Genomic DNA, 22,111 nt, shown 5'->3' with positions numbered 1-22,111 from the left:
AAATTCACCTCTGAGGAGAGTTGCTTATGTCAAGTACGACACAAGGACACCATGCAGCTGCGCAGGATCCAGTTTCAAGACCTGTATGGTCACCTTCATTTTGCTAGAAAACAAATGAAACCATAAGTTTTTGTGTGTTGCAAACATGATCTGGCGTGCTTTGCAAAGGTAACTAGTAAATTTAAAGGAAAGTCTGAAATTAGTGAATGTAGCACATTATTCACAGAATTCTGTCAAAGTGCTTAATTTTGTGAAATTTCTTTCACAGGAGACTTTCCCCCGCAGACTGCACTGTGCACTGTTTCCTCAGCTCAATTTTTGTGCCATTTACAAAGTAAAATGGACAGGGAATTAATAATTTACATGCTTATGTTGAAATCATTACTCTAACTTCCCTGTTGAGAAAAAAAACACAAAACAGAACAAAAGAATATCCGAATTTGTCACATAAGTAGCTGCATGTTTGGTCCAATTGATTTTCTCATTTTAAATTAAGATGAATGGTTTCAGATGGATTGATCCAAGATATTTTTCCATTGAAGGTATTTACCAAAGTTCATAAAGGTACATTATGCATCTGAAAAGTACAGCCCACCTCCACTTCTGCTATACAGTTTTCTTCTTCATATGCAATACAATAATCCCATGCATGAGAACCTGGAAGGTGGAAACAACCCCTGGGAGGCATTTACATTTAGTTCAAGTGTCTTACTAACAGAGCAAGCATTGAAAATTAAAGCATTTACCATATAGATGGTAATATGACTGCTGTTGCTCTTCAAAGTATCTCTCAGAAACACAATATTGCACCTAAGGAGTCTACATGCTATGTCCAACACTGAGAAAAGAATTAAACTTATATAGGTTATATTCCTTAAGCCAGTCCTTTGTACCTACGTGTTAGGAAACACTATTTTATCCCTCTAAAACTGTTTCCTCATTTATGGGGTTTTTTTCCCCATTCATCTCAATGTAGCTGTAGAGAGTGTGAACTGGTTTCTTCCTGAATAAAACTTTTGTGAATTCAAAAGCAGTATTTCCTTGTGGATTTCCACTATAGCATCTAAGATAGAGTGCAAGATACAGCCATAAATGAACTTGTATAAGCAATTCCAACAGCCTTAGCAGGAAATATTCCCCCGTGTGGTTTGAGTTGAGTCTCTAATGGTTATTACACACTCTCCATTTCTGCTGATTTATATGACACATGCTTGGTATAACTTTGTGCTGACACACACCTGAACAAGTTTTTGAGAAACACATACTGGCACTGCAGAAACCTGTCCAATTACACACTTGTGCTAGTACGAATTAAACAACTCATTTCTGCATTCTGTTTGGGCTCTCCTAGCGCCTGACTGCTAGTTAGAGAGCTGCATTTGATCTCTAGCATTGTGCACTGCCAACAGAAAAAACCAACTTGAATCCTCACCTCAAAACCTGAAAACCCAGTTACCACATCAGGGCATCAAGAAGAACCAAGCCTCCCCCACTCACACCCCTGGCTCTCTCAAACACAGCTACATAAAGAGAAAAGGAAAGTAGTGGTAAGGAAGGACAAGCCCAAAATGACCCGCTACCCTTTTGAATCCACTCCTCCTTTGGCAGTGGTGACTGATGGGCAGTTAATTAACAGCCTCCTCACACCATTACAAATCAGTCAGAGCTCACTGTCAGTTTTCCAACTCTTTTTGGCAAGGCAGTTCCTTGCCTGTAAGCCGGTGCCTTCTGCAGGATTTGCGGCTCCTGAGGAAAGGTGCTGCACAGCCACGATGCCTGGGCTGCTCTCCAGTCAGCTCATCCAGAGATGCGCACAGTGAGCTCATCGTGCCCAAGCCTCTCAGCCTAAGATTTACTTTTCAGTCTTGTTGCCTTTCTCTGGCACAGGTACAAAATGTTTTCCATACCATCTGCTCATCTATGATATAAGCAGGGTCAGCAAAATGTTACATCAAAATAACTTACACCTATTGGTGCTGAATTACCAATAAGTAACACATCAGTACTAAGATGAAGCTATCTACAGCCTTCCTCAGGTGGACAAGCCTTTCTGAGAGGTTCCCCTTGCTGCACATGTAGCTGCCAACCACAGGAGATAAAAAGATTTTCCAGGTATCATTTGCTCCAGCTGCCTTTGAACATTTAAAGGCCAGTTACACTGCTCTTACGCTGCAACAATCCTAATTTTAAGAACTCAGCTCTGCAGCCTTCTAATAGGTTGCTTTTCTATTAAAAACTAAACTAAACCCCAAACATACAAATGAAAAAACACCAAACCCTACCCCCTCCCTCCTCCCCCCAAACAACAGAAGTCATCAAGTCTTTCTTAAACAACTGAACAAAGATGGGTTATGGGGAGAGGTGGCTGGTTTGTTGTGTTTTTAAAACTTGAGTTACAAAATTCACTTTCTGTAGCAGGGCATTTCCACACCCAAGCAAATTATTCTATTTAAGGAAAAATGTTTCAGTTTACCTCTGAACAAGTAAGGAAGCTAAGCTAGAATCTTTCATGCCCTTCTCATCGGCATTGGCTCAGTGCCAGCATATGGGCACTGGTTGGGCTTTGGAAATGTGTCTCAAAACCTGTAGCCGTTCCTATAGGCAGCAAGCCAAATTGTCCATCCTTGATCGTTGTATACTTAAGAAGGAACACAAAGGGGCTCAAGTGCTTTTTGAGGTATCTTAGTCAGGTGTCAGATGCTTCTCGGGCACCTTTGCATGACTTTGTTCTTTTGTTTCTGTATTGTTTGTTATTTTTCCATTTATTAAAACCTTTGCTTTACAAAACACACCCAAGCAGCCCTCTTGCAATATTATTAAGCCACTCTGGGAGGTTACAGGTCAACCCTCAGACTTGACACATCTTCATGGGCCCATTACACGCTGGCCACCAGTAAGTATCACCTTTCCTTGCCTAATTTCAGGATTTACCACAATGGCCTGGACTACGAATACTGCCACTGAATCAGCCCTGCCCATGACACCCTTCAATGACATTGACGGGGCATATTTGGATCCTGATCTGTGGCTCCTGTGTTCTCCAGCCTTGCACTTGCTCCTGAGGGATGCCTGCCTCAGCAGGGCACAAGAGGGAGAGGCTGATGAGGAGCCAAGAGACAGAGCTGCATTAATGCAGAAAGTAAAAGGTCAGTACTCAAGGAGGGACTAATGAAAGGGAACGGGAGGAGAGAACAGTTCATTCTGGGGAGAACATACTGTTTGCTATTTTAAATTTCATGTGAAGAATTTTCTCTTAAAATAAATTATTGGAGTTTTTTTCAAGATGACAGTACTGCTACACAAATTCCTTTTCAGTAAAAGCAGTCTTCTTATAATGAAAAACTATGAAATAAAACCCCACTAAATAACTATAATGCAAAACATCACATTTTGCTGAAACATTTCATTTCCCCTCTACTACTACTCAGAAAAACGTTAATAACTGTAAAATTATTGATGAATTTCAGCAGTTTTCAGCTTTCCCTACTTTTATTTGCAACTATTTCTCATATAAAATACCAAATAAAACATACAATTTTGATCATTTAAGGCTTTATTCTGCCTATTACTGACCAAGGATGAGCAGCTATTTAAAATACAGTTTGTGTATATTCGTAACACCTTGAAAAGTGCTGACAGAAACTTAACAACAACAGCCCCCCTAAACACCTCTCATATAAATTCATCTGTTTAATAAGAATGTCCTCTAATAAGCAGGTCAGAGAACTGCAAAGCAAACAGGGCTGCTGCTACTGCTCCCCAGACAATACTCCCATCTCATACAAGATAACCATTATACTACATACACAATTATTAGAAAATAAGTCATTTAAGATGTACATTTTCTGGATACTGAACACTGATGTATTTTCTTCTTTAGAAATCAATTAGTTTAGTAAAGCCATACTCTTGGACATGAGCACTGCATCTCCCTGGACTCTCTGAAACCAGGTCGTTAATTCTGCATCTGTGATTATTACAGCAGAATAAACCTGTGTGCGTATGGGAGAGGGAAATAAGGGTCAGAACTGTCCCCCAAAAGGTACAGAAATATTGACTGACTGTCAACAAGGTAAAGTTATGCTTCAAATTATGCTCCTAAAGTACCTTCAGCAAAAGTCTTTTTGATGGTTTTTAGTTTGGTGTTGGAAAACAAAATATATATGAAAACTACCACCCCTGCTCTGTTCTTAACACAGCTACAATGACCTCGTGCTGTGGGCACATCTCCAGCCACCGGAGGATTTCCCAAAGCCACATCACCAGCCTGGCAAGGATCACCTTCAGCAGGGAGGTGCCTCCCACCAGCAGCACAGAAACAGGCACAATCCAGAGGAACTTCACGAGCCAGTTCCATGCCTCCATGACCCCCTACACAAATTCTGGCAATCATACTCCCATAGCCAGAGATGGACTGCAATTCTGGGTCTTTGTTGGATCAGGAGAGGAGGAGGAGATTCTCCAGGGCAAAATCAGGATTTGTGCTTCTACTCATGGATTTTCTGATCATCATGGGCTATGGAGCTGTGTGAAGGGCAGGACACGCTCTTTAAGCTGGGCTTAAATCCCAGTATTGGCTTAGCTCTATGCTCAGGGGTCTCTGAGGTCAGCACACAGGACTCCACAACACCAGACCTCTTCAGACTGGCACAAAGATCACATGCAAGCTACATATGGACACGTTAAGCTGCCTCTGGTCAAGCAGAAAACACAACCCAGTTTAATAATCAATCCTATTCCACTCTTTTTCAATGAAAACCAAAGTCTGAAAACTTGGGGTGTTCCTGGGATGAAAGCAAGAGGCACACACCAATGGCCAGACGTAAGGTGTTTTCATAAGTTGTGTCCAGCCCAACAGGCAACCCTCTTCATCCTAATGTCCTCTGGACTGCACATCCCACACAAGACATGACCCTTGCAGGGCACAATGTGAAAAGGTGACCCCACATCTTGCCTGTCAGCATCAGTCAGGGATACTGAAATGGACGATCCAGCCACAACTGTCAGGGAACAGAAAAAAACAAGTGCTGCTTTCACATTAGCAATATTTCTGACCAGAGGAGGGGAAAAATAAAAGGCAGAGACTCATGAGAACAGCCAGGCTGCCTGCTTTTGTTCATGAAGATGCCAGGGAGGATGAGGAAGGACCATCTGGAGGTTGGAGAGAGCAGCCAGGAGTCTCAAACAAAGCTTAGGATTTAGAAGGGACATCCTGGCCACGACAACACAAATAAGGTGGATGTGAAAGAATCGTATCTTCTCAGGCCATGCCCAAGACCACAATATCTTGCCCAGGTAACAACTTCTTTTAAATATGGCTTTTCAAAATCTGTCATAACTGTATCACAGACATGGATAACACAAACATAACAGTAACTTCTCTTTTGTGTAGTCAGAGAACATCTCAATTCTTTGACTTTTTTGCACATCAAATTTGTCCATTTTTATTTTGCTTACAGGTACACATAAACATTATTGTAATACTGGTAGCGTGACGCACACAAAAAATTAAAAATCGCATTTCAACCAGTTATTTCTAAGACATTAGAGAACTTATAAATTTTTCCTGATGCACCAGTGACCCTACACTGTACAAAGAGATTCCAAATACTTTTGAACAAACTATAAAGTATCGACTGCCCCTTGCAGCTGGTGCTGAACCATTCTAAACAGCAAAGATTTGCAGAGTTACCAAGGTTCACACAAATACTGTAAAACTTTGCCTTCTTGGAATTGCCTAAGTATTGGCAATTTTGTTCTTTCTTTTCTTTGTTATCTGCTAGCTCCATCAAATTCTCAGAATATTCTGCAGTTATTAAATTCTTTGGTACCTCTACTGCCTATTACCAAAACCACACCTGAATCCATCAGATTTCCACATTCCACCCCTAGCTATTGCACACCAATTTCATCAATTCACTTCCACTCTCTGACACCTAATTTCAATGGGAAAGGTACATGGCTGGATACATGACATTAACCAGCATTTCTAGCTCTTTCAGGCTAATCTTAAGCAGTAAAATTTCTTTGGATTTCCTTTCTATCACACATAATGACACTACATCTGTTAATTCAATTATGTCACAGGAACAAAAAGAGAACACACATCATCAAGTTTTAGAAATTCAGTACTAAAAGATACTTTTGAACCCATATTATTGTTACGCAAGATCACCTTAAAGCAAGTACTTCTAAGAGACTAAAACTTGTTTGAGTAGTGAATTCACCTTTGCAACTTTCTTTCTTACCAGTTTCACATTGTCTGCCACTGTAATAATGATGGACATGCCAAGAAGGCCATTAGGTAGTTCTGGAGTAGAACTTGGCATCTGGCTGCATCCATTCATCCAGAATTTCCCACAATATCAATGGAGCTGCCTTTATGGCACTCATCCACCACTCCACATTGGCACCAACCCCTGACAGAATACATTGCTGCTTAAGTAATGGGGTTTTTCTGCAGACTCACAGGTCATGCTGCTCCATTTACGCTTCTCTTTGCAGTAATTTCTGTCCTGACCCAAACATTGTGGGGCTGTCGCTCGAGCCTCTCCTGCTACCAGCTGTACCCTGCTTGCACCCTTCAGCCTAACCTAGCAACCTAACAAGGGCATCAGGCAAAGGGATGCTAATGGGATTGAGAGATTGCCTAATTCATCCAGTTGCTGTTGAACCACTGCTGGTTAGGGCAAGGCAAGGAGAACAGACTAAATCTGTCTAAACAGGAGTGGTGATAGACAGAGGCAGACAGAAAATGAACCTGCTGTGCCTGCTACTGCCTTTACCCAGCACTGGTGACAAACAGATTCTCAACTGCCCACAGATCAGGTGAAAATCATAAAAATACAAACAACCGCTTGAGCTCATCACATAATTTTTCCTTTGTTGACTGACTAGGAAAACAAACAAGCAAAAATAACCTAACTGACCTCCCACAACACCTACAGGACAAGAGGGATGTCCAAACAAGTGCTGGGTGTTACAGCCATCAGTGGCTCATGGCATAAATTTAAGGACCAACTCTATAAATTATTTGTCCCAAGTGTCTTTTACTTTTCCCCCATAAAATGCAAGTTTCCTATTTAATAGCAAACATTCTTGTAAAAAGATGAAAATAAAATACTCGGTGTACTTTAAAATTGTAATAAATTATGGATTGATTTAAACATAAAATAAGAGTTAAAGGCTGTTTACAGAAGAAAGTTTGTAGCTCTTGTTTCTGAATATATACAAAAACCCTTATTAGGTTTCATTTTTTACAGTTTTTTTCTTGAGAATTGCTGGTGAGGTGTAGTTGTACCAAATATTATTTATCTTTCAGGTCCATATAAGCTTTTAGAAATGCCTAAGCTACTCATATACCCTGGCAGTTGACTCAGAAGTCAAGACCTAATACAGTAATATGTGAGAAGGGCTCTTTTGAACTTAAAGAACAAATATCTGAAACTAATATCAGTTTGGGTTAGCAATTGACCCCCACAGATTTGGAGATGGAAGCAGAGTATAAGGGAGTGTCAATGGAAACAATGTCCAAAGTTTACCTGTAGAGATCTGGTAAATCTAAATGCTAAACAATTTCTGTGCTTTTGACCCACCTGCCTGCTGCAAAAGACATCAGGTAAATTTATCTGAGAACCCAAGAGAAAAAGCTTCTTTATGCCAGTCTTGATGAAGCAAAAATAAAAGTTTCACCCCTGCTCCATCATCAGGCTTTCTCCATAAGTATCCTTTTCATGTCGTCTCACCCAACTCTGAGGCTCCTTTCAGTGCTTCAGAGCTCCTCAGCTCTGGAGGCAAAACTAAATTTCACTGTTGGTGACACCCTGGGAAGGAAGGTTGAGGATGCACATGGGAAGGAGGCTTGGAGGAAGCCAAGGTTTCCCCAGCCTTTTATGACCTTTGGGATTCCCTCATCTCTTTCTCCATCCTGTGCATGCCTCCAGGCTCCCTCCACAATCCCAAAGAGCCTCTTTTTCCCAATTCAGGATCTTCTCAGCATTCCCACACTCGATTTGCAAAATAAATTGTCTTCTCTTCCCTCAAGTAGCAAGTGCTGCTCATAGAGAGGATGCCAGGCTCTGGCAAGGAGAAAAGGTGTCAGGTCGCAGTCAGACTCTGCTCTGATAAGGCAAGGACAGCACGCTCAGATACAGAACAACGCTCTGGGGAGCTTTGGGGGACAGAGCTCACTGTGACCCAGGTGAAAGAGGAGCAAACCACAACTTCTGCTGCCCCAGTCCCCACTGCCAAATCTGTTGCAAGCACAACTGAAGTCAGAACACCTCATCATCCCCTTCTCACCCTTGAGAGAATGAGCTGCATTCCTCAGTAGAGTCTAAAGTTGATTCAGATGTTGTCAACAGCAAAAGATGAAATTATGACTTGTTTAAGTCTCACTCAGATTCTTTTTCACCTTCCATAAAAACAGCCACTAATCAATATTTTCAGAGTTACTTCAAGTGCAGTAGTGAAAGAGGGGGAGAATCAGCTGTGGGCACACAAAGCTTAGACCTGTGCAGAGCACAGACCCAGCCCTGCCAGACAGCACGGCTCACAGGCACAGGCAGTAAACAAGTAGAAATAAATCAGTCTGTTCCCTCATAAAATTGCTGCCACTTGAACTGCAGTATCTCACACACTGATACTGTAGATAATTCAGTTTCATCTTGATTACGACCTGTATTAACATCCAAAGTAATAAAATCTTTCACATTCTCATTTTACTGAAGCCAAAGGACAAACCCTCTGCAGTGACATATGGCTCTGCTCCTTTGCAAGTATGTTAGACTGCTTACAAAATCTCCTTGTCTAGCAAAGGATAATGCTTTGTAAAATAAATTACCTGCATTAATTTGTATTTTCCACCAAGAAAACCTCACATATCATCATAATTGTCTATCTATACAGATATATGAGTTTTTCACATTGTTTGCACTTTTTTTTCCTCCTTTAATAGGGTGATTTCAGACTATGTCATTGATTATATAGCTGTAACATGCAATTTTTTCCAGCACAGAGTCAGCTTGGGGCTCACAGACTGCAGAGCAATTCCCACATAGTTCAAACAACATAAAGAACAGTCCAGGGGACAAGAATTGAGATGAGAGTAAGTTTTGAAGAACTTTGAAAACAAGAGGTATTTCATAGCTGATTACTGAAGTACAACTTTTAACCTCAGAGGATTTGGTATTACATGTAGTTTTGGGGGTTTTTTTAATCCAGAAGCTTTCTCTGTAGTGTGTGCTGCACGGTTACATTAACTTAAATCAAACATAAACACACTGTTGCATAAACTTTAGGATACTCACTTTGGTTAAAGACCCTCCTGCTCTTTTCCTGGCTGCATAATTCCTCCCCATGCCCCTGCAAGATGACCAGCTGCCATGGGGAGAGCAGAGACTATTCTAGATCACTGTTCCAGGAGCAAGAGCTGACACTTCCACCTCTGTGAGGCAGAGACAAAACTACAGTCCCACAAAGTCCTGCAGGAGATCTCTATAAATTGTTCCTTGTAATATTTCTTTGTGGCCAGGGACCAGATTTTATTTTTGTGTGATGAGAAAGTATTTCTCTGCTTAAAGAGGCAGGTTCAGATTAAAAAAAAAATAGGCAAGAAAAAGTGAAAATAAATCTATATATGTCTCCACTTGTTTTTTCATCTAAAAACTATACTTCTGAAAATATCCTGTTTCAGATGAAGAAAATTCTGTTTATTCATTGTTTTTAACAAAACATCTTCTACCTGTGCCAATGACTTTTAAATAGCAAACAGGATGTGAACTGCATGACACATAGGAGTGGATTTTGTTTAGCAAATGCTTAATGTCATTGTCATGGTTCCTAAGAAAGCAGCTTGCAGTGGCACTGAAATTTGCAATTACTGCAGCTTAATTAACAAATGCCCATTTCCCGTTTACATCTACTTTGGAGACATTCAAGTTTAAAAAAGGGAAATATTTATTCCTGTACTACTGTACATGAGTGAAATGCATGATGAAAGCCCCTTAGCCGTAGTATTTTGAACTATCATTTCCTTTGGTCTATGATGAACTAATGAAGTCGTTCTCCCCATAACTGGGGAGAAATCATACGGTATTATTTGAGCCAGCTGATCTGCATAATTTGTGGAAATCTTGTCTAAGCAAAGCAGGAAGGAATCATAACATTAACTTCACAAGCCATTGCAGCCCTGTGAAACCATGTCATGTTTTAACCCAGCCAGAATTTAAGCACCAAACAGCTGCTTTTCACTGCCCCCCAGAAAGATGGGGGAGAAGAGAATCAGGAAGGTAAAAGCAAGAAGACTCCTGGGTTGAGATAAGAACATCTAAATAATTGAAATAAAATAAATAATAAATTGTAATGAAAAGAAAAAGAACAAAACCAAGAGAATTAAACCCAAGAAAGATAAATGATGTGAATGGAAACGCTCTCTCACCACCAACCAGGTGAAGTGCAGCCAGTCCCTGAGCAGCAGCCCCCACGTTATGACACTGAGGGGTTTGGGACATGCCTGTGGCCAGCTGGGGCCAGCCCCACCAGCCAGGTCCTCTCCCAGACTCTTTTGCTCCCCAGACTCCTCCCTGTGGGGTCATATGAGAGCAGAAGAGGCCTTGATACCATGCAAGCCCTGCTCGCCAGCACTGAGAACACCCCTGAATTACCAACACCGATTCCAGCACAGATCCATAATACCCCCATACCAGCTACTGTGATGAAATTTAACCCCTGCCCAGCCCAAGCCAACACAGCCTGGCCTCTTCAGAATTCAAAAATCAGTTAATGTGTTGGCAAACAGATGCCTGGGGGTAGAAGAAGAATGTTTTCTGTTAGGCTGATTCTTTCCACAGATCTTTGAGATGAGATAGTGTTTTTGAAGCTCCAGCTTTCTTGCCTTCTAAAATATGCCATTAACCTCTACGCTAGTCGTAACTTATTTTCAATTACCATGCCAACAAAATACATTGAGACAAGCAAATCTTTTTTGGCATCATATGTGAAGGGTAATATTTCACAGAATAAGAAAATCATTTTTACCAATGACCTTATTCCTGGGAGGGGAACAACCACAATTTGGGGGCTAGTATAAATCTTTTGAGTTATTAGAAATAAAGCCCAGAGAGAAGACTTGACTTCTAATTGGGTATGCAGCAGATCTAGAGACACGAAATGGGCACTAACTGCCTGATTACCTTTTTAGTGAACATGGATTTATAATTTGTACTGCAACATTAAGCACGTCCATCAACCCTTTGCCGTTGAGAAAAAACAGTGCTTAAAGAGGGATCATTTTCTGCCCAAACTTCTTTCAGAGCTCTCCATTTCTTCAGTTATAATAATTTCTACCTCAAGTGTTTGGGTGGGGGAGCTCTAACTGGAGGAGCAGAAAGACAATGGAGAAATCTTAGTATTAGACACCTTCAAACATTTGTAACAAAAACACTGTGTGGAAGTTTGACATCAAAAGTTAGATTTACCATAACAAAATTGAAATTAATAAAAAAGAATTTGAGACCTGGAATAGGACTGGTATTTCTTAACTGTATATTGATCCATTTTTATCCAACTATTATTCACAGAAATTTTTAAGTAAGGACAAAAATAAGTGAAAGAGTTTAAAAGTCATATATTTCAAAAGCAATTGTTCACCAAACACATCAATCAAAATTACAGGTAAAAATTGAGAGGACACTTTTCTAACAGGTACTGTCAGTGAAAGAACAGTTTGTTCCATTAAATTACTCAGCATAAGCCGTCACCAAAATTCCACTAATATGAAGGCAAGCTGTCAGCAAAGTAGGAAGTCTTAATTATTGTAGAAATCTAGTAAATCTACACATCTCTAACTTGGAAGTGAAACAACATCCTAGAAAGAGAGATTAAATCAGAAGACTAGCAGGAGACTACTGTAATTTGGAAAGGATTGGGGTTTTCTTTAAGTCAGTAAACAAGGAGCAGTCAAGTTTACTACTTAAAGCTGGAAAATTAATTAAAATTTAAAAACAACCACTTTGAAAACCACTCCTCCTCCAAAGAAAACAAATCAATTTAATTTTGAAAGTACAGAAGCCATTTAAATTGCTTCCACGGTGACTGGGTATTGCAGATTGCTTTAAGCGTTCAATAAACTATGAAACTATTAGCAGTCTTGCCATCCAAAAATCCATTCATCAAATTGTCCCCCAATACCTTTCCCATCTTTACCTCACAGAAATAGAGATGCAGCAGCATAATGTGGAGCAAAGAGAAAGGGCTACAGAACAAAGACAAAAAGCTGAAGGAAGGTCTCAGTAGTTTTCAACTCCCCTCAAGTTATTTTTCCCCACCAGGACATTATAGTTTCTGGTTGGGTAATACACTTCTTTCTCATCTACTATAGAGTTTATGATAGAGGCAACATCAATTGCAGCTCAATAACAGAGAGAGAGAGAACCAAAAATAGACATTTTTTGCCATTGAAAGAATCACACAGTGTGCAGCTGTTCACAATTATACCTGTCCTGTTACTTCCAGGAAAAAAAGTAAGATGATACTTCTTCTCTGGAAGACTCAGTGAGATAATGCAGTTGAAAGTCTAAATACAATCTTTAGAGGGTTAACATTAAATAGAATAAATTAGGTACACATTTTAAACCTTATCATAATATTGCAAATTCATTGCTAACACAAATGTTTACTGCATTACATTAAAAGCATTTTGCATTGTACCTTGAAGAGTTACGAGTCCAAACATTAAATGTTGTATTCCCTTACTTGGCCTCAACATCCACTGCTGTTACCAGCCTTAAATCACACTGATCCCAGCCCAGGGCACCAGAGGAACACACTGACACAGCAGCAAAAGACACCAAATATTCTCAGCTTATGCAGAGCAGCAGCCAAAGCTCTTTCAGTAAAGACCAAATTACAATAAATAGTTTGGGACCATAAAATATATTTATTGTTCTGTCTACCTCTAGAGCAACTTTTGTTGCTGTTGCCATGGGGTTAGAGGGAATGAAGGAAAACTCTGTTTAAATTAGAGGGCCGGAATGTCATATAATGCAGGATGACTTTTCATTAACAGGTCTTTCACCTGTTAATCAACAGCACCATAATTAGTTCACTTTCAGATTGTTCTTGTTTATTAAATGAGGACATATAACAATAAAAGCCTCTCACAGTTCTTTATTACAAAGCATTTGTTCTAAGCACTAGAATAAAGAGAGGATATATTTTCTCGATCACTTTGGGACAATCAATCCAAATCAAGGATTCTGAGTAGTAGGTACACAACCTGGGAAAAAACATCTACGTTCTTTGTTTAATTTTTTTTTTTTTAAGCAAATGTTGAACCCCTTTAGTACATCTATTCAAAACAATCGTGGTAATTAAAATTTATTTTTGTATATTAAATATTTATATTTTTCATGTGCATATAAACTTGCATCTCCTTTAGAATATTGTAAAATACCTTCCTCCTCGGCTTCTTACTTGACAAAATGGATGTCAACAATTACAGCATATATTTTTCACACACAAGCTGTCTTGAGACAAAACAAATCCCTATTTCATGCAGACTCATCACTTTTGCTGTGCTGCAACAGATACACTTTCAGGCGAACCATGTTATAAGGTTTTCTTCTCATTTCTCCTATGGCGTCTGAGAAGCTGCTTAGCCAGGACCACAACATCCTCCCCCTGAAAACCATAAATATTTTTCTCCTATTATGTTTACTTTTTGAAGGCAAACTAAGAGTCAAAAGACTAATAGTGCTTGTCAAATGCTATGAAGTCAGAAACGAAATGATGTTCACTAAATGATTATTGTATTGCAACAGCAGTCAGGTGATGCACAGTTTGTGCAGCAAACGGGGAAGGATTTTAAAAGATCACTTGAAGAAAAAAAAGACAGAAAAACAGGAAAAAAATGGCAACTTCTGCACAGAAAAAGTTGTAACTGTGAAGAATCATCCAAAAGAATGTTTTTCAGAATATACTTAAGAAATCTACAGCTTTGCCTCCTACACACTCAAGAAAATGCAGAGTGAATAGTTGAGTCATTCATTAATGTCCTTGCAAAATTGGTACATTTTGAAAATATATTTGATTCATGACCACGTGTCTTAAGCTTATGTACTGTTAGACAGGATCACTGAAGTTTTCAAAAAGACACAAGCAGCATGAATATTTTAAGCACAATTTTCCCAAGCAGGGGATACGTTCAAAGTTTTCTAGTCTCTCTTCTTTTAGACGTTTCCATCAATGCCTCAGTTAATTACCAAAGTACCTCAGTAATTAATCTGATTGACCCAACTAACCACTGCTACACTGAGACCATAGTCACAGATATTTAGTGGGACAAAGGCAAACACCAGTTTCCCTTCTGACAGAGAACAGATGAAGCCCAAAATAGGTAAGTAGTTTTTAAGTGCTTCATTTTTGGAATTACACATTTTTAACCAATTGAAATGCTAAGTAGAAGATCTCCTTTAACACCAGGAGAAAAGGTCCTATCTCACTCAAATATGGGGCTGCTCAATAATCACAAGATGGTTGTGTAGCCCTCACTGCCAATGCATTTCACATCTCTTTTGACAATTTTTATTACTACCTTTTGTTCATAAAAAAATTTATGCTTTTTCTTTGTTGGTGGTGTTCTGGTTTGTTTTTTTCTTAGTAAAAGTGAACAGTTAAAGAAAAAAACTGCCTATTATTCTATTTTTCCAAAAGTCGTAACCCAAACATCTTAATCATCGTGAAGTGAACCACACTCGTGAATGTCCCTTGACACAAGAAGAGCACAAACTATGATGGATTTAGAGCAGAGGCACACTGCTGCAGTGTCACTCCAAACCGGGATTCATTTGCTTTCCACCTCATTGCCAGAACATTATCCCTTGGTGTTCTCTCCTTCTCTCCAGACCACACTGTCCTTTTCAGGCTCTCATATTTCATCATTCATCAGGCTTAAACCTTTCTGAGAATCCCTAATGCCTTTATCAAACAGGCTGTACTTTTCCATGGCCTCTCAAACGTTAAAAGATTTTTTTGTGTGTGTGTGTAATACAATAGTGAAATAGGGAATGTCTCTGAACATGCCCAATGAATGTGCTGCAACGTCGCTTACCCAAAAGGAGTTAATAAAAAGGTCCACCACACACTGATAAGACACATGATAAAAATAATATCTCTAAAACACAAATATGTTTTCATGGAATATTTAGCATGCTAGTTTAACATACATGCTCAGAGTTACTCTAAATTGTATATATAATGTACATGTCCAATAAAAAACAGCAGAAAAATGAGATTTGGTTGGATATTTTTAATTAACACATCTTGTAAGGCTGAAGACTTCCTATCACCTCAAATATCTCAGGGAGAAATACTGAATCTAAAAAAAAAGAAAAGGGAATTCCAAAAATTTCAGAATGTTAATCATACCTAGCATCAGATCATTACATTAGATTTTAGAGATTCATCCACCACAAATGCATAATTTTGAATAGAGAGATACCAGATAACTATGGTTATTCTCCAATGATGTCAAACTTTCCACCACACGCCCCACATCCCCCCAGCCTTCTGGTGGAGAGGAGGAATCTTGCAATTGAAATTCTTGAATCAAACACAATTCTTGAAAACAAGCACAAAAATGCCCCCAAAATCACTCAAAACCACACTGGTTAAGACATTTTCTTACAGTGCTTGCCCTGGTTCTCTGAAAGCCAAGAAAATACATTACCACAAGTTACAACACTAAGAACTAAAGCTTCCTTGTGACAGCACAGCAGAGTTCGTGCCTGAGCTCTGAGCAAAAGCAGGTCTGTCCACATGAAATAACAGTGTGCAGCACTCAGCAGCTCCAAAGCTTATTTACTAGCACAGGACATGGGAATATAAAGGATTACCTATGGCTGGTGGGAGATTTTTGGCTGCCTCTCACACCTGGTGCTGAACAGCACACTGTCAGTGAAGTCTGAGTGGTGTTTTCCCGCCCTGCAGGAGCTGCACCTTGAGATTTTCCACAAAAAGAACCCCCCACAAAAAGGTTTTACTGACAGCTGGGGCAGTGGATAACCACAGTTGCATTGTCATGCTAAACTTCTTTTCCTAAGAGGAGTGTAACTTCATCTTTGATCACTACCCATTTCTAATGCCAGTTGTGCTGGGCATTTCCATCCCACCATCACACAAGCAGCTGTTTTAACACCACATTGAGACAAACACAAGACACAAATATACAGTTTGGGAAATAGATGGGGCTTTTTGCAAGGAGGAAAAAAACCCCACCACACTGTTTCAAAGGAGATGAAGTCATCACTGCACTGACATTTTTAACCTTAAGACTTAAAATGTTAATTTTTCACCTCCAATACCTCAAATAGCTCAGGGGAAGTGAGAGCTAACACACGGGAGAACACAGGCTAATGGGAAATTGGAGTCTTCCTCCCAAACCAACTGCATTTCATATAGTTGCTCCTGTAACACAATTGTCACATAACCTAAAGAAGAACAAGTATGGAGAACAAAAAAAATTGAGCCAATTTTAATCCTGGTGTTTATTTCCACAGACTTGTTTCAAAAGGTGTGTGCAGTTCCTTAAAAATTATAAAATATTCCCAATAGCTGAGACACCATCTTCATAGTCACAGATTCTCAGCAACATTTAGGTGTTAACTCACCCTTGATTTCAGTGGATTTTCAGAATACCGTTTTACAATGGCAGGTTTCAAGCTTTACTCCTTCTTGAGAAGCACAAAAGATTGTGACTTCTTCTGACATTACTTATTCAAAGCATGTTTTAAAAAATTAAGTGTCGGACAAAAATGTCCCATTATTTCTTTGAACTGGTATGGAAGAACCACTGGAAGTAAATCCTAATATTTAAATAATTGGTCAGGTTTTTAATGGAAATATCCATGAACTCTCATTTACTTCAGAATTCAGGTAAGAAATTACATCAGGTGGTATTTGAACTTCAGTTATTTGTGAAGAATCCCCACTTCCTTGAGAAGCACAAAAATCCTCTACAAACAATATAGCAAGCGCATGCAGAGGTACCACTTAGTGTTATTCCTCAGAAGTCTGAATTTAGTTACAACAAGCGCTGATGCTCACTGAAAGGGCTTGGAAAGCTTAGGCCCAGATTTATAGTGCCATTTGACAAAAATTCAATAGCTTTTGGAGAGCAGTGCCTTGCGAACGCAGACGTTGCTGCAGACATCTGTTAGCTAAACAATGCCGAGGTGCATCTCCTACTGCAATCCCACCCTGCCAGGCAATGGTCTGGAAAAACTCAAAGCAGAACACATTAAGTTCAAGAAACCATTTCAGGGATCCTGACTTCTCTCCCTTATCATCTGTAGCACATGTTTACCGTTTATGGCTCATCACCAGCACACGCAATCACTTACATTCCAAATGTTCAAGGAGCTCAGTAGCCGAGGAAGAAAATGTGTTAATATTCTGAACTACCTGCAGAGATTCGGGCTTGGAAAGGTTCATAACTTTGTACTGCAATGCCTGGGTGCCTCTGACACACCGTGCTAACCTAAGTCCCTCCTAACAAGTGCAGCTTGCATACATAAAGCAATATTGATTCAGCTGTGCAGGGCTGTTTGCCCAGCCTTTCCAAAGCACAGCTTCCTCAAACACTGCTGCAGACATCAGACCGTATCTGCCGAGGAGAAGGTTGGTGTTTGTCAGCCAGGCTTCACTTAATGATGCACTCTGCACCAACAACTGCATTTAATTAACTTTTCTTGGTTGGCCTCACAGAGTTGTTTTCTACTGTCTGATCTTGTCTGCACGAACCCCGTTATGATTTCAGGCAGGAAGAAGGCTTGCAGCCACAGCCTCTTTCATACATAAAACTGCCCTGATTTATAAAGGATCTGTTGATAGGAGCAAAGATATCACGGTATCCACACCCGCATAAACACAGCACAAAGCTGCTTTCTGAAGCAAAATATCTGGAGATTAAAGGTAAAGGAAAGAATGCCACCCTTCTAAATGAGCAGCTCAAACAGTTTAATAAAGTGAAGGAAGAGGTCAATAAGGGATGGTTGTTTTGAAATGAACACTTTTATCTGTGCCACATGGTGTCTTTCGCAGTGGCACTGCTAGAATTCAACAGCATGATTTCATGAGAAAGAATAAGAACTTGTCTTTGTTTTGCTGTTTTCAGGAGCCAGTTTGTTTAAACCTTCCAACAAGGAAGAAACACGAGCTGATGTTTTACATGAACTGCTTTATCTATCACTTAAAATGCAAAACAAAACATGACATATTCCTACTTATCCAACTGTACTAAATTTAGTATATAAATACAAGGACTGTTCAAGGGTAAGCAAAGGATTTCTGTCTCAGAGATCCTCTAAAAATTCCTTCTTGATGCTTTTTTCATTCCTTTTCACACAAACACACTCTAGGCAGAACTGTTAAGGCAAAATTACACACACAGGCAAACTTTTTTGCTTTAACTTCTAACCCAGACAGCAAAATGTATGTGAACATGTGAAAGCTGTATCCCTCTTTACCCACCCAGCTGTGTCACTGCACATACCATCCCTGCAAATACTACTCCTCATATTAATATTTTCCTTCTATATATCTTCTTTAATTAAGATTTTATTTGCTTCCTGTTCTATCTGTATCAGCTTCTGAGCATTTACTGGGGGGGCAAGCATTTCCAAGCTTATATCATGCCAGGTTACTTTCTATCAGAGTCTGCAGCTCACAGGCATATTCACCTTTCCCATCAAGTCTTTTTAACGGCAGGCTTTCAAGCCTCAAGCATTTTAGATGGGTGGAAATGTCAGTTCCTCCAACCCTAAGAAAGAAGCCATGATAATTAAATGACATCTAAGTCACTTTACCTCTCAAAGTCCTGGCTTTGCAAAGGAAGAGTCTATGAAAACTAACTCAGTCTTTTTGCCTGCCTCATCCTTATGCTATTAAAATTAACATGAAACAATCTGTTCCTTTTTAACCACTTGATGAGTCAGTGCAGCTCAGAAAACTGATAAAAGGTTTGTGGAAATAAATTAATATTGCATGAATGCTGCTGGAGCTATTAAACAAACATAAGCAAGAACCCATCACTGAAGCCAAAAGAGACCTTTGTATGATGAGGTAAAGTGGCAGAAAAGTCAACAATCATTATTACAGCAGGTCCTTTGCCTGCAAAAATGACATGTGACCTAAACAGATGTAAGCAGTGCTTATCTCACAACCCTATTACTTTGCTTTTAACAATACAAGATCCATTCTTTTAACACCAATATTTTCTTCATGGAAAGGAAAATTTATCAAAAATCTGAAAATCTCTCTTCAGAAGAAATGAGAAGGGAAGAAGAGTAGGGATTTTTTTAAGCTATGAAATAGCACAGCTATTGATGCTTTAGTTATGCTTTTACAAGTCTGATGCATGAAATGCACTTGAAATCTTGAGATGTGAGACAGAAAATACTGTGACTTATGTCTTCAGTAGGCAAACCTAGCTTTATTTCTGAAAACATGGTCAGTTCAGTTGCCTCTGCTGGAAGCAGAGAAAAAGACCAAAATTACCAGCCTTCCTGAAGGAGTCAGGAGCAGATCTGCAGATCACAGATGCATCAAAGGTGCCATAGAAAAGCAGCTGCTGTTTCTTACCCCCTTTCACACTGTACTTCAGAAATTCCCACTCGTGTGACAAGAAAGGAGGCAAACCTTTTCATGACCTTGAAATACACAAAGTAAGCTCTGCTTCTGAGCACAGTGACCTCCACAAAGTTCAGTTCTTGAGCTCTCAACCCAGCAAAGCGCTCACATTGTAATATATCAGAATTTCTGAAAATTTTCAGAGATGCAGGTGAACCAGCAGCAGTTTGGGCAGCAAAAATGTAAAGGATTGCTCAGAAGCAAGAGGCCCACTTCCTTTCTGCTACATATACAAAAAAGTAAATTCTGATAGTTTCTTAGTGCTTCAATGTATGATCTTCCAATGATCCTGTTTATTTTCTCAAAAATGGTTGGTTCACTTGCATCAAGGACAGTATTTAAAATACATTCTAGACAACATTTGCCCAGAGGAACTAAAAAGAATGAAATATTTTACAGTTACGTTAAACACACTGACAGAATCCCTGCAAGTATTTTTTAAAACAAGATCAGACCTTAGGAAATGTTGTTGATCAACTGTCTTATTCATTACTGACATTTCTTTAACTTAGTTGTGCCAAAATATGAGTAGATCTGCAGAAAAGGTCCATTCAAATTCAAAGGTACAACTTTCAGAATTTAATTCTGCATGCTAACGAGCATCACATGGAGATTTTACAAACTGTATCTTCATTTAAGAAAACAGGTAGAGCAAGATGTTGGGAAGTTACATGTACAGGAACAGCAAAGCCTTCAATAGAAAGATCCCTTGAAGTAGAGAAATGACTATCATCTGCTGCATAAATTCCCCATTATGCATTGTCTGCCACATATAACAGCTGCCTATGATTAAATGTGATTAAATCTGCTTGCAGTGAGGAAGACTCCAGCCTAGGCACTGGAAAATACTGATAGCAAAACTCACCCTGTAGAAATCTGTCACTGCCCTTCCTGGTGCAATCATGGGAACTGTCAATACAGAATTCTTACAAATTTGCATTTGTCTGATGTTAAACAGTACTGGAAATTTAATATAATTTCATCTTAAATGTTCATTAGCTAAACCTTATTAATATCTTAATTTATTAATAGATCCATCTTATTATTTCTGTGTTTGATGGAAAACAAAACTTCTCCTTTACAATATGAAGCCACAAACAAAAATTTCATATAAAATACCTAATTTTAAAAATTAACCCCCCTTATTACAGATCTACACATTGCCATATATTTGCATGCCAAAAGACACTATTGAAACTACTCCCTTCCTCCTTTCATCATGTATAAACATATTTCATAATAGTTACTGTTTCAAAGATCTCTCTCAAAACATCCCCTGTCCTTCATTGGGAATTAAATTATTTCATATAGCACATTTTAAATCTTCATTAATTTCTAATATTATTAGAAAACATCTTTCCTACTATTCCATTAACCTCATTCATATGTTGTGTTGGCTTTTTAGACTTACTGAAAATAAATTATGCAGGACAGCAGAAGAAAGCTGTTTCCACATAATTCAAGTAAAATCACAGAAAAAGGAAGCAGTATAATCAACAACTGCTCCTTAGAGACCTTCTTTCTTATTATAAAAAATAGTAATCTTTTGAAGAGAAGACTGATAATTACTCAACATCATCCTCTACAAAGAAGAACAAACTGAAGGTAACAAAACTGTTATTTTCACCCATTTTGAGACAAATTAAATGTTAGCATATTTCAGTGTGTTTAATAAAATAAAAATCTCTTCCACATAAAAGTAAATGGTTTTGCTCAGGGTTGAGAGAATACTTATTTCTTTTTAAATCTATTAAATTTTTCCTAACTGCTGACCAGATTAGTCATACCTGGTACTTTCCCTTTTCCCCTCCTTCTCACTCACATATGTATTTGGTTTATTAAATCAAGCATATAGCAATTAGAGAGTGGAGGACACACCAATCAGCAAACAAAACATGGAAGACTTACCATTTACACAGACTTCAAAAGATTTGCAAAGGTCATCCTCAAACAGGCAGCCTAAAATCACAAAAGAAAGGTAAAAATTAATACAGGTTTCAAACTGTGGACAATTACTGCATATTGAAAACCTGTTAAATTTTCTGCAAGAGTCAGACAGTTGGTTGGCCTTGGGAATTCAAACTGGGCATTAGAGAAAGTCCAGAACAGGTCTGATTAGACAGCACCTCTTACTAACTGGCTACGTCCACAATAACCTTTGATGTTTTTCCTCCCCTCATTCCTCTACTGAAGGTTCAGTTTTTCCATGCATGTCTCTCCCATTTAGTAAGTTGAGGGACTTTATGTTCTCTTAATTTTGAGTACGCGATTATACCACAGTACAGTAATGCTGCAATACAATACAAGAATATACACTGAGAAACCAATGGCATCCCGACAATATTGCTACTGTGATGAGACCAGCCTACAAATCAGCCTATATATTGCTCAGATTAAGCTTGGATTTAATAACTGCAAGCACTGA

At 39.0% G+C, this 22,111-nt stretch overlaps 1 protein-coding gene across 1 annotated transcript in view; it reads right to left on the bottom strand.

Annotated features, from left to right (window-relative positions):
• PTPRN2 (protein tyrosine phosphatase receptor type N2) overlaps positions 1-22,111 on the bottom strand; it is a 634,832-nt gene that overhangs the window by 547,683 nt on the left and 65,038 nt on the right. Inside the window, exon 2 of the mRNA XM_066200727.1 lies at positions 21,595-21,645. Within this exon, the coding sequence (XP_066056824.1) occupies positions 21,595-21,645 (51 nt within the window). The remainder of the gene's footprint in view (positions 1-21,594; positions 21,646-22,111) is intronic.

Source organism: Chamaea fasciata, unplaced genomic scaffold (assembly GCF_029207755.1).
Source record: "Chamaea fasciata isolate MVZ Bird 193981 ecotype frontalis unplaced genomic scaffold, bChaFas1.0.hap1 SCAF_1, whole genome shotgun sequence".
Lineage (NCBI taxonomy): Eukaryota > Metazoa > Chordata > Aves > Passeriformes > Sylviidae > Chamaea > Chamaea fasciata.
The sequence above is the reverse complement of the archived record's forward strand: the minus strand, read 5'-3'. Positions and strand labels throughout refer to the sequence as shown.